This window comes from Limulus polyphemus, unplaced genomic scaffold (assembly GCF_000517525.1).
Source record: "Limulus polyphemus unplaced genomic scaffold, Limulus_polyphemus-2.1.2 Scaffold887, whole genome shotgun sequence".
In the NCBI taxonomy this organism is placed as follows: domain Eukaryota; kingdom Metazoa; phylum Arthropoda; class Merostomata; order Xiphosura; family Limulidae; genus Limulus; species Limulus polyphemus.
In genome coordinates this window covers 211481-224237 of record NW_013666497.1, presented here as the reverse complement: position 1 = coordinate 224237, position 12757 = coordinate 211481, and the positions used below count along the sequence as shown (strand labels likewise).

General features: G+C 31.2%; 1 protein-coding gene across 1 annotated transcript in view; it reads right to left on the bottom strand.

Annotated features, from left to right (window-relative positions):
- Nucleotides 1-12757, bottom strand: part of LOC111086161 — a 106953-nt gene that overhangs the window by 46241 nt on the left and 47955 nt on the right. The window contains exons 15-17 of the mRNA XM_022387872.1: nt 7784-7901; nt 6544-6623; nt 4630-4771 (exon numbers count right to left, since the gene is read on the bottom strand). Coding sequence (XP_022243580.1) covers nt 4630-4771; nt 6544-6623; nt 7784-7901 — 340 coding nt within the window. The remainder of the gene's footprint in view (nt 1-4629; nt 4772-6543; nt 6624-7783; nt 7902-12757) is intronic.

Below are 12757 nucleotides of genomic sequence, written 5' to 3'. Positions count from 1 at the left end.
ATCTCTTCAATCTATCTGCATATCTATCTATCACTGGCTTTATTTACTGGGCTTATATACTAAACAAGAGGGCATCTGGCAAACACTCGTATATTCGTGGAGTTCCTCGATAAGTCATGATCCTTCTAGAAATTCCAGCGTGCATGCTACCAGCGTCGCGTGACTTCCACTGTCGTAACACAACATATTTTGTTAATGTTTGATACACATTTGCACTAACTGCACAAAGTTTCAACTAACTTCCGCACTATTAACAATTGCTAGAATTATTAATACTATTAACAATAAAATATGAAGATGGTTAAAATATAAATTAAAAGCACATTTACATTCAAAACTCAATTTTCAATAACTTAAAATGTAGAAACGGGATTCTCACAATGCACGAGTTTCACATGATTACCACATAATGGAAATTTGAATGTAGATCTAAAATAAACATATAGGTTTGAATTAGTGGTCTAATAGTATAAATTAAAGTTAATTCACTTAGATTACAGATACCACACAGCTACTCAAAACAAATTATCATGTAAAAAGGTTGGTCGGGTAATTTTTTAATGGTCAAATTGTCTGTAACGTGATCATGTTTTAAGCGTGATCTTAAGTCATGGACCATGACAATCACATTGTATTGAGGCATGGGTATGATGGTAGGCTCTCTAATTTAGCTCTCTTTGTCTGGCCTGGCATGAGAGCATTGTATGACGATCTTCAATCTCACTATTCATTGGTAAAAAGAGTTACCCAAGAATGGGCAATAGGTGCTGCAGGCCAGTTGCTTTTCCTCTGGTCAGCAGTTCAAAATTAGGGATGGTGGCAGATAGCCTTAGTTGTTTGGCTGTAAAGAAACTCCCTTTCTTTCTCAAGCTCTCAGTTTATTAAGTTTAAGTTCTTTCTTAATTTAAGCAGTAATATCCTCCTAAGTTTAATAATTCTTGTATACATGTACTTGTACATACAGGTACAAATCCATGACGTAGCTTTTCATGAAGAACCTAATCAACTAGGAGTATTGTTTGAGCTAAAAAATTCTACCCAACAACAGGTATGATACAGGTATTCATTATACATTTTGTGGTATTCCCAGGTAAAAGTAATTTCCCCCAAGAGTGATTAAAATAGGTCTGTAGAATAACAGTAAATTCAACCAAGCTATTTATTATTCTTAATTCTTCAATTTTTACAATGAAAACAATCTTTATTTAAAACTCAAAAACAATATTAAACAAGTGAGTGCTCAGAACAAGTAACTTTGTCATTACTAGGTAAATGACTCTCTTAATTCCTAAGAACTAATTAAGAGGCTTAGTAAGAATTAATTTACATTTTTAATGTACATTATAAGTTTAAACATAAAACAAACATCTCTTTTACACAGAATTTAGTAAGACCAAGACAGTATTGGAACAATCATCAAAAAAATATTCTATTGCATTTATATGCAAAGTATTTTTAAAATTATTTGTTACCATATAAATATCATGCATCAACTAATAGGGAACAGAGAAAAACTATTCACACACAGGTACATTCATTAAATAAGATTAAAAAACATTACAGAATTATAATTAATGGTGCAGAACTACTAATGATAGAACAAAAATAGAGAAGTTTAATTTAATTTAAAGTCATATAAATGTTTCACTAATAATAAAGAAAATAATTGAAAGACATTATGAATGAAGAAAAAAAAAAGATAGTCTATTACATGCAAAATTATTCCAGATCATAAGATATAAAGCTGATAATGTATTTCTGAAATGCAGAAAATGGTTTGCATCATTATGTACAGCTGATATAATGTTACAGTGGAACAGATTGTATCACACTAAACTTTCACATTAATTAGTGTTTTGTAAGAAGTAGGATGCTACCCAAAAAGATTGCTTTTGAGAAGGGTAAGTAACAGTTCTTTCTAATGCAAAATATTCATACACTCATATCATAAACATGTTTTCAGATTGAGAAATTAGAATTTCCAAGGTGGACGTTGTACTTAATTGCATTGAAAACAATGGAATATGATCTTAGGAAAACAGGACCATCTAGACAGAGACTTGCAACAAGTCATAACTTAACCATGATAAGTATAGTATCTTGTAATAGGTGAAAGACCACAAACACAAAGGACATGGCAAAAACCATCCATGTCAAATAGACAACAGTAAACAACATAATCAAGAAGGATCTCTGATTAAAAAAGTGACAGAATTGTTTCCATGACCTGTAAGTTCAAACATCACATACCTCAATTAGTTGAAAAATGAAATAAGTATTCATGCTGTTCCATATGAAGACATACCAGAAAATTGCTTGATGTGATCAGACACTTGAAACTATCATTCTTATACATTAGATGAATAATGGAAATTATGCAAAGAGGATTTGTGTGTTTTGAACATGACAGTCTTATGGTAGATCCTTTGTAACAGAAACTATGCAGTAGGTCTATTGTCAAGATGCATGGTTGTCAGGCAGAACATGATCAGACATGACAACATGAATTATAATGATGTGGTGAGGCTCAAAAATTATTTTAATATATCACAATAATATATATATATATATACTGATAATTGAACAATTAAAATATGTTTAAGTAGTAAATAGACTAAGTACCTTAGATATGTTTTCTGCACACTGATGTAGGATTATGGCTTTGTCTAATTATCACAAATCTTATGCAAGTGACTTTATTTTAATTACAAACATCACTCAATGTACGAAGCATTTATGTTATTAGATGTAAGAAATTCAACAATAACAGGTAATTAGTTTTTAAATTATAATAATTTATTGCTGGAAAATGTCTAGTAGAAAGTAACATTTCATATTTTATTAGTATATTAATAAGAAATGTACATTCTAAAAACTGAGATTATATAAAACATGTGTATAAAAATTTGAAACATATATACAAAGAGTTGTTCAAAGCCCATGATTAATATAAGTCCTATACCCTCTCTATATAATTCAGTTGAGATGTGGAGATTTATAAGTGCAGAAAGTGCCCAAAATTGAACCTCTTTTCAAAGCAAAGTTCTCCTACTTCATGATTATAAAGCAATTTTACAAATGGAAATATGTCATCACAATAGATAAAGTATATGTCCACTTAAATGTTTGATATGGGTCCAAGAATTAATTATCAAATTACTAATGATATAACAATTCACAAATGGAACAATACATGTTGAAAAATCTTTCCCACAGGATTTATTGTAGTTGCAGCTACAATTGTAAGTCAACCATCCATAGGGTCAACAAAAAATGCCAAGGTGAACTCTACATATACTGTCAGGTTAATGTGCTTAAACCAGTATCCTGCATGGAAATATCATGGACTTGGTGCTAATAAGATGTGGTTACATCAAGATGATGGATTCAATCACATCATATCAACATGCCAGTTCTTATAAAAGATGTAAATACAAATAAGAATTTATGCTATATACGATTTGTACAGAGAAGGAGGATAATATTAATATTATTACACTGCATATAAGCCTCATGCAGTGGATATTCTAGTACATAATCAGAGCTCTCATAAAGTTCACCATCAAGGGCGAAAGAAAATGTAAGGCCTAGACACTCATCATTACTCTATATAATTACTAACCAAAGTAACCTGCTTCTCCGGGGTTATTAGTTTGATATTTTAATGTCAACCGTGCGTGTGTCTGTGTGTTTTGAACGTATTTTAGATATTTTTATTTTTACATTTTTTTATTTATATATATCTGAACTATTACTGCAGAATCATCAATATTCTTCCACTTTTTTGTTTGCAGCCTTTTCCCAAGCTTTCAAGGTTTCAAAAGCAATAATATTAATTTTAACTTTTACATTCTATTTTTTCTTATTTTCGCTTTTTTTTTTCACTAATACAGATGGAAAATAATTTCAACTTTATTTTCTAATTTTTTGGCCTAACCAGCCCTGTGGCCAGCATTACTGAATTAAAAAAATAGAATGCAAAATTACATATTCAAATTTTGTAAAATAAATTATTTTCAGAATGTTCATGTACGATCTGAAGCTGACAGGTCGAGAATTGTATGAATGCGAGAAAAATACAACTCTATTTTCTTTTCAAAATTCTTTAACTGTTTCATTTGATGTCATTTCCCAAATTTTATTCATTTAAACCTTTTCTAGTATTCTGATGTTCTGTTCCACAGGCCATTGGAGGTCCTTATGCCTTTGACTCCCTCCGTGTCACTGGCTAAGAAATGTTTGGCCCCCATACTCTATTGAATTTTGTTCATTTTTGCTAAAGTATGTCCATTTTTTGGCAGCTTTTGACCATTTTGTTCTTTTTCAATAGTGTTTGGCAGAAAACCTTCGCATATTGTTCGTTCAGTAAGTGAAAATTAGAAAAAAATATTATACTTTTCTATAGACCTTCAGGAAGCCGAATTATGGGACTTAAGGTCTATAGGGCAAAAAATTGACCAACATTTTTTTAGTCAGATCTAAAAAACAATACTTGGGTGCACATCCTCAGAATCCCCTTAGTATGCTTGCAAGGTTTCAGGTCCCTCAACAAGAAGTCTAATTTTTACAAAACCTCAATTGAAAGTTGAAAAATAGTAAACAGCTGATTTTTACATACCGATGACTCACTAGATTCTTCAACAGTGATGGTATTGTAAGTAACATCAGCTTCATTAAACTTAATGACCCTGTCCTTTTCAATAATGGATTTTTCTGTATCTATTAAATATATTTTATCCTCTGCCCATATTAAGAACTTAGTATTTTTTACCTAAAAATAGAAAAAAAAACATTACAAATATCAATACAAGAAGTTCCACAAATAATGACATAATAATCTACCACATATGACATAATAAACTACCACATATATATATATATATATGTCATATTTCTATGTTGTTTTTTTCAGCACAAAAGCATTTTGGATAAGGTTATTTAAATTAATAACATTTTGATGCATTACAACATGGCTAAACTGTACAAGATTAGCTATTTCTTTCTTTGTATTGTGATGATTTCTGTTGGCAAACAGGTCTTTTTGGATTATTTGGTAAAAAATGTTAATGGAAAGTCCAACCTACTCAATGAACAAGTTTTATTTCAAAATGAAATTTTACACTTAGCATAACCAACATTTATGAACAGGTATAATTTCACAAATAAACTCAATGATTACAACAATGAACCAATTAACTTGCTGACAGTAACAGATAAACTGACTAATTCATGCACTGATTACTCAATGACTGACTCAACACTAAGTCCGAGGGCTTATAACACTAAAAATATTGTTTTGATACCCATGGTGGGCACAGTACGGGTAGTCCACTGTGCTTAATAATAAACAAACCAATAAAAAAAATTATGAGTAGTTATAGGCAAATACTTAGTCTTTCTATATTTCTATAATATAATTTAAAATTTTACTATTTAATTAAAGCAAAAAAAAACTAAAAATATTGTGCAAAATAAAAATTCACAAAATATTATTTACAAAATAATTAATATATATTATGTTCTCTAGGCCATAGACAAATTGACAAGTTTACCAACATTGTGATAAATGTTTTCTTTTTTAAATCACAATGTTATGGGAGTTTTCTAATGTAGTTTATAAAGTTGATAAATTTTACACTTGTTACATGCTTTGCATTTTGGTGTCATTCCTGAGAAGAAAATCAATCCCCAAAGTGAAAAACTTGTGTATGGCCTTAAATTTACAAAAATTACAAACATGAACATTTCAAACTGATGATTGGGCTAGTAAGCTCATTAAATTTTCAAATACAATTGCTATGTCAAGATACCTGTATAATAATTAAATTTCAACTCAAAGTTTAATCACTATGTGACCAAATACATACATTTCCAAACGTTCAAGAATTATAAACTCAATGTATCATAGAAGCTTTTTTGTAGTTTGCCTGTTATTCATAACTAAAACCAGTTGTTATTAACTGCAATTAGTAATGTAAAATTTTAGCAGCTCTTCTGGCAGAAGTTTTTAAATAAATGAGAATGCTGTATAGTCCATATAGTTTCAGCTATTAAAATAGGCACTGATGAGATTTCTAATTGATGAGATAACCATTCACTTTACATATTTATGAATTGGTTATATATTGAACTTGTTGTTTTTCAACAAGAACAAAAAAATAAAAAAAAGGAAAACCAACTAAGCACCAAGTTTTGAAATAAAGATGAGTCGGCTACATACAAAAATTGTCATTCCAATTTTAATAGCTATATAAAATTAGAAAAACATGCTTATTTACATTATCTACATAACATAAAAATATCTTTACACTACCACTTTAAATATTAAAAATCTGTTACAGCAATAACAAGAATATAAAATCATAAATTTGATTACAAGTTGCCAATTGCACGGTAATGAAAGATTGGCTGATGATATATTCAATGCTGAAACTTCACACAAATTTTAGGTCTTGCATTGCTCAAAAACTAAGCCCTCAAAAACGGAAAACAATAAAATCCTAAAGCAGTGAGTTTAGTAACAATTTAAACGTTTTAGCCTACATTAATGAAATGTCCTGGTTTACACTTTTCTCTCCCTTTCATTCCTTCAATCTGGAGTCCATTGAAAAGATTATTTAAAACTGAAAAAAAAGGAAATAATAAAATTAAAATGCTAATATAATGTAACAAACACAAAAAGTTGTAACACTTAAACGAACATCTTATCAAATATTTGCAATTAATAAAGCATCTTGATTTAGAGCTTACCTACATCTAGTTGAGTCATTGTTCACAAACGTTTAATTGTTACCTTAAGAACAAACATTCAGTTATTCAAACATAACTTATTGCATAATGACGGAGAATTCTTGAAGGCGATTTGATTATGAAAGACATCATTATAATATTTAGTTTTTCTTGTAAGTTCTGACATAAGAGACGACAATCTTATTTGCCCAATACTTTGAGTATTTTCAACGGCTATGCCCAGGTATTTTCAAATTTTAGTATTCTATCTAAAAAAAACATGTTTAATAAATATTCATTAATTATCAAAACCTATGTATAATGTTCTATGTAATAATTTCACATGAACTGTATGAGAAAAGTTGACTTTTCCAATGATATTCAAGTATAATAAAACTTGGAAATATATGAATTGTTGTTGTTGGGTGACAAAATTCAATTGAAGTTTTAGTAATAAGTTTTATTATAAAAATAATATATGAATAAGCTTAACCCAATAAAGGTAACAACAGAAAGTTTCAGAGATTTCAGTAAACAGTAAAACTTGGTGAACTGTCAAAAGGTTTACATGAATTGGTTCAGAATATAAAGTTTTTACAAAATAATCAGAAGTTTTAAGTATTTCTGTTGTGAGTACTAGAATGGCAAAGTGTAAATTATACAAGTCAAATTAAGAGATAATTCAAATAAATAAGAAATTGAAACAGAAGTTGCTTCAATAAAATGTATTACTTCTACTATGTTATGTGACTACTATTGACAGGGCTTAAGATATTACAAATAACAACAAAACTGTTCATTTACTCTGTGCTAATGTTTCTAATTTTTTAGATATTACAACACAATTTTGTAGAGTATAAAATTTATTTACAAGCATAGATGTTGAAACTTGAAACATCAGCTTTAGCTTAGAATCATTAAAAAATATTACTACATGATAAGATTACACATATAGCAGGATTTTTTAAAATACAAAGTGTATATAAATATACATGCAAAACAATCTACATTTTATTCATTTTTTACTAGTAATTATGTCCATTTTTAAACTCACCTGAAATTACTGCCGAATCATAGTTCTCAACTATCATCACAATACTGTTATCTAAGAGTAATGCCCCAGCTCCTTCCATAAATGCTAGATTTCTGAAAGTTTTGTTTTCTCCCACTTTCTTGAAAACAAAATTATTACTATTAAAAAAATCAGCTGGTAAAACTATTATTATTTCTTTACAATATTTGCTGAACTTAATGATTACTTGGAGAAATAAATTATTACCAATCTACAGTTAAATATATAAAGTTTAAAAGTAATTAATTCATACAATTTTTGAAGTTAAGCTTGTAATATTTACAAAACTGCTTTAAGAGATATCCACACATTAACGTTTTTGGCCCCCCAATGGCATGGCAGTATGTCTGCAGACTTACAGTGCTAGCAACTGGGTTTCGATATCTGTGGTGGGCAGAGCACAGATAGCCCATTGTGTAGCTTTACGCTTAACTACAAATAAACAATAATGTTTTTGTTACTACTAGATGTAAAATTACCAGTATCAAAATAGAGTGTACAAGATTCATTTATATAATCCTGTAATAAGGTTCTTTATTTTTGTTTTGACAAAGAAATTTGTACAAGTTGAAAATATACATTTTTTCCTATACATTAATAATAATGGCAGCAGAATTTAAAAAGGAAATTAAGCTTTTACATGTGAAGGGTACAGTGGCTAATAATGACTTTCACACAGAGTACTAATAGGGTTAATAGTAGTAGATTTAATTATAATGAGCAAGTTCTATTAAGTAACGAATTTCAGCTTTTAGTTTTTGCAGATAAGGAACTACAGGAGGGCAGAATAACAAAAGGGAAAGATAGGGATGGGAATGAAAACCATAGGAGATTCTTTAGTATTGCACTTAGATAGGATAGTATGTGGAGTAAATAGGGAGAAAAATAATTAGACTGTGCTATTCAGGGGCAGGGGTGAAAGATGTAATCAAAAGAGCAAGTAATATAGTAAAGTACCTAGCAGTGTTGTTATCTTTGAAGTACACATTCAGAGGAGCTTATTGTTAAAGTACAAGGCATTCAAAGAAGAGTTAAAATAACTTAACAGTATCCTTAGTGCACACAAGGGCTAATGAAGTAAGGAAAAGTAGATCAGAGGAGCTTGCTGTTAAATACAAGGCATTAAAAGAAAAGGGTCATAATAGCTTGGCTGTATCCTCGACAGGACTTACCTGTGGGTGAATGCTAGGATCAATTCAGCATGAAAAGGAGCTTTTTTTTGGAATAGATGGTTTATATGTAAATAGGATAAGGGTTGACTTGTTTGCAAGGGCTATTAACCCAACTCTAAGGGTAACTTTAAACTAGGATTGGACAGTTGAAAACAATGAAGAAAAAATAAGATGTAGAGAGGGGTATAGTGTGGGAGCAAGATACAAAGGTGGTTTTAATGATAGGCTAAATTGTTATTATTATAATGCTAGGAGTATAAGAAATAAAATGAATGATCTTAGAGCACCAGTCAGAACAGAGGATTTTGATATAATGTAAACCTGGCTAAATGCAGACAATTTTGATGACAGGAATTTCTTAGAAATACAAGGTTATAGGTTGTTTAATAAAGATAGAGTACTTACTTAGAAAATGGGGAGGAGTGGTGTTATATGTAAAATGTTAGTTACAGCTTGTTCAAATTGAGGATATCAAAGATAACTAGCAATGATGATAAATCTATTTGGGTTTCTGTTAGTGGTTATAAGGGGAGAAGGCTTTTAGTTGGAATTTTTTACAAACCACCATTTGAAACTGGTGAAATTAAAGAGAATCTCTACAATGAGATAAAGAATTCAACTATTCATGAGCTTATGGAAGATCTTAATTTTAGGCATATAGATTGGGAAATGTTAGAGTCAAATCATGAGAGAGACAAGTTTTTAGAAACTGTTCAGAATGGTTTTTCTTCAACATTTGGTGAGGAAACCTACTAGAAAAAATGCTATTTTAGATTTACTGGTTATCTATAATAATAAAAGGGCATATTTGTGGGCTTGTGTGTGTGACCGCCATAGCTCCAAGAGTAAAGAACATAGAAATCTGAAATTTTGCACCTATACTAAGTGGAACCTGAGGGTGTGCACTTGGGTATTATTACCTATCCACTTGTGTGCACATCTTTTTATGAGGCAATCTAGCAAAATACCACATATTTGACCTTCATAGTTCCAAGAGGAAAGAACCTAGCAACCTGAAATTTTGCACCCATACTAAGTAGACACTGAGGGTGTGCACCTGGGTATTATTATTTATCCACATGCGTACACGCATGCATATCTTTTTTTAATGAGGCAAGCTAGCAAAAAACCACACAGAAAAGAAGTGGTTCCTTATATTACAAATAGGAATCACAGACAGATATGCATGTGTGCATGCACATGTGTGACTGCCATAGCTCCAAGAAGAAAGAACCTAGAAACCTGAAATTTTGCACCCATACTAAGTGGATCCTGAGAGTGTGCACCTATTTCCACATGCGTGTGTGCATGTGCCTCTTTTCAATGAGGGAAGCTAGTGAAAATACCACATAGAAAAGAAGTGGTTCCTTATATTACAAATAGAAATCACATACGTACAGACACTCACATGCGCTCAGTTAGGTTTATGTCTTGATGCTTATAGAGATACGAAATAATGATATTGTGGTTCAAAATTTCAAAAACAAAATAAAATTTGAAGAGATGAGACAAGAATTATTTTCTGTGAAATGGGCAACTGAATTAGTTGGAGATACTGATCAAATGTGGAAATATGTGAAAAAGAAATTCTTAAATATTCAAGATAGGCATGTTCCTTGTAGAAAAAAAAAGGGTGGCTGCAAGTAAAACACCTGGTTGGCTCACAAAGCGTATAAAGGATAAAATTAAAAAACATTATAAATATAAGAAGTTAAAACTGACTGCAATGAAATAACGAACTATATGAAAAAAAGGTTGGCAGAAAGTGAACAAATTAATAGCAAGGATTTCTTCAAATACATTAATGGTAAGCAAAATGCTAGGATGGGAGTAGGGCCTTTGAGAGATGATACACGAAGGATATAATATCTGATGTTTGGTTATTAAATTCTGCTTTTTTTTCTGTTTTTACTAATGAAGATTTAAGCAATATTCCTCATTCTGAACAGTTGTTAGATGGAAGCTAGACTGAAAACGATGATCACATTAATTCTGAACTTATTAATATAAAATTTTAAATTTTAAAAAATGATAAAGCTCCTGGACCAGATAACATTTACCCAAGGGTTTTGAAAAGCATTAAGGATTAGATATGTGAGCCACTTGCTACTATTTTTTTATATGTCCTTTATAAGTGCTGGAAGATTGGAAGTTGCCTTGGCTAATGTTACTACTCTTTTTCTAGGAAAATGATAACAACTGTCTTAGTAGTTATATCTATTAGTCTTACAACAGCGATGGGAAAGTTTTTGAAATGCTGATAAAAGATGCTTTGCAAAGTCATTTAACAAAGTTTAAAATTTTGTTGGATAGTCAGAATGATTTCACTAGCAAAAAATCTTGCCTTACTAATCTTTGGATATTCTTTGGAGATGTTACTGGTTATCTGGATGAAGGTACAGGTGTGGATTTGGTGTTTTTGTATTTTAAAAAAACATTTGACAAAGTGCCACATAAAAGGCTTGTTAAAAAAGTTATTTCTGTAGATGTGGGGGATAAGCTTGCTAATTGGATATAAAAGTGACTGTATAGAAGAAAGCAGAGGGTTGTTATTAATAGAGTTTAGTCAAACTATTAATGTCATGAGCGTGGTACCTAAGGGCTCAATCTTAGGACCTTTGCTCTTTTTGATTTATACCAATGACATAGATGAAGGAGTAGTCAATAGATTATTTCAATTTGCTGATGACATTAAAGTTTTGGGTATTGCTGACTGTGAGGAGGATGTTACTCCTTTACAAAAGGATGTGGATTATATAGCGAGTTGGGCAAATAAATGGCAGATGACTTCTGATTATAATAAATGTAAGGTAATGCATGTGGGATATCCCAATATGAGTTATAAGTATAATGTTGATGGGAATAGCCTTAATAGTGTTGTGAAAGTTAACATTTTCATAATCTGAAAGAGTATTTCTGATAGATATTCAACTCTCACACAGAATGGCTTTGTTGCTCATATATCTGACTATGAGATTTGCATGTCACTAGCCTTGATCTAACTCAAACCAAAAATTCACACATTTAATGTGAAATGGCCTTAATGGATGATGACATCATTAGGTGACAATTGCTTTCCACCAATAGGAGGGCAAAATAACCTCCATGTGCAGTGATTTCCTTTAAGTACTTGCACTCAAAATAACTTCATTCTTAGAAAAGGCAAGAAAAGAATGCACCAGAAGTGGGGAGGTTGGGTTGGAATGTGTGGTATTTATTGTAAATACATTTTCAGATTAGGAAAAAATTTATCTTCCAAGATGATACCTCACCTCTACACACAGTATAGCTAGAATCCAATATATATATATATATACACACACAAACACACATATATCCTTCACCCAGAATGTAACGGGGAGAAGAGCAAATGATCCTCAAGTGTCACAGGGATGGGTGGAAGAACATGACCAACAACGAACTTGCACACAAATGGTCAGCAACCAACAAGTGCAGTGTGGTTAATACACGATCAGACTGTACAGAGTTTGCTCACCTCGACTCAAATGGACAGACTCAAGCTACAGGAAGGAGGCACACTAACTGTTTGAAGGGTGACCTGTACTACACAAGAGTGCCACCACCTCCCTTCTTCTTACCATACAGTGTGAAGTCCAATCAGTGAAAAACTTTTCAAGGTCCACACCAGCAGGTAGGAATTGGTAAGTGGCAAGGCTCTCCCATGCTTCACTTGAAGAAAGGGGGAGATCACATTGTGGAGAACTGAAGAAGGGCCTGGATCAGATGCCTAATAGAAAGGTCTTTTACTGAAGACAGTGCAATG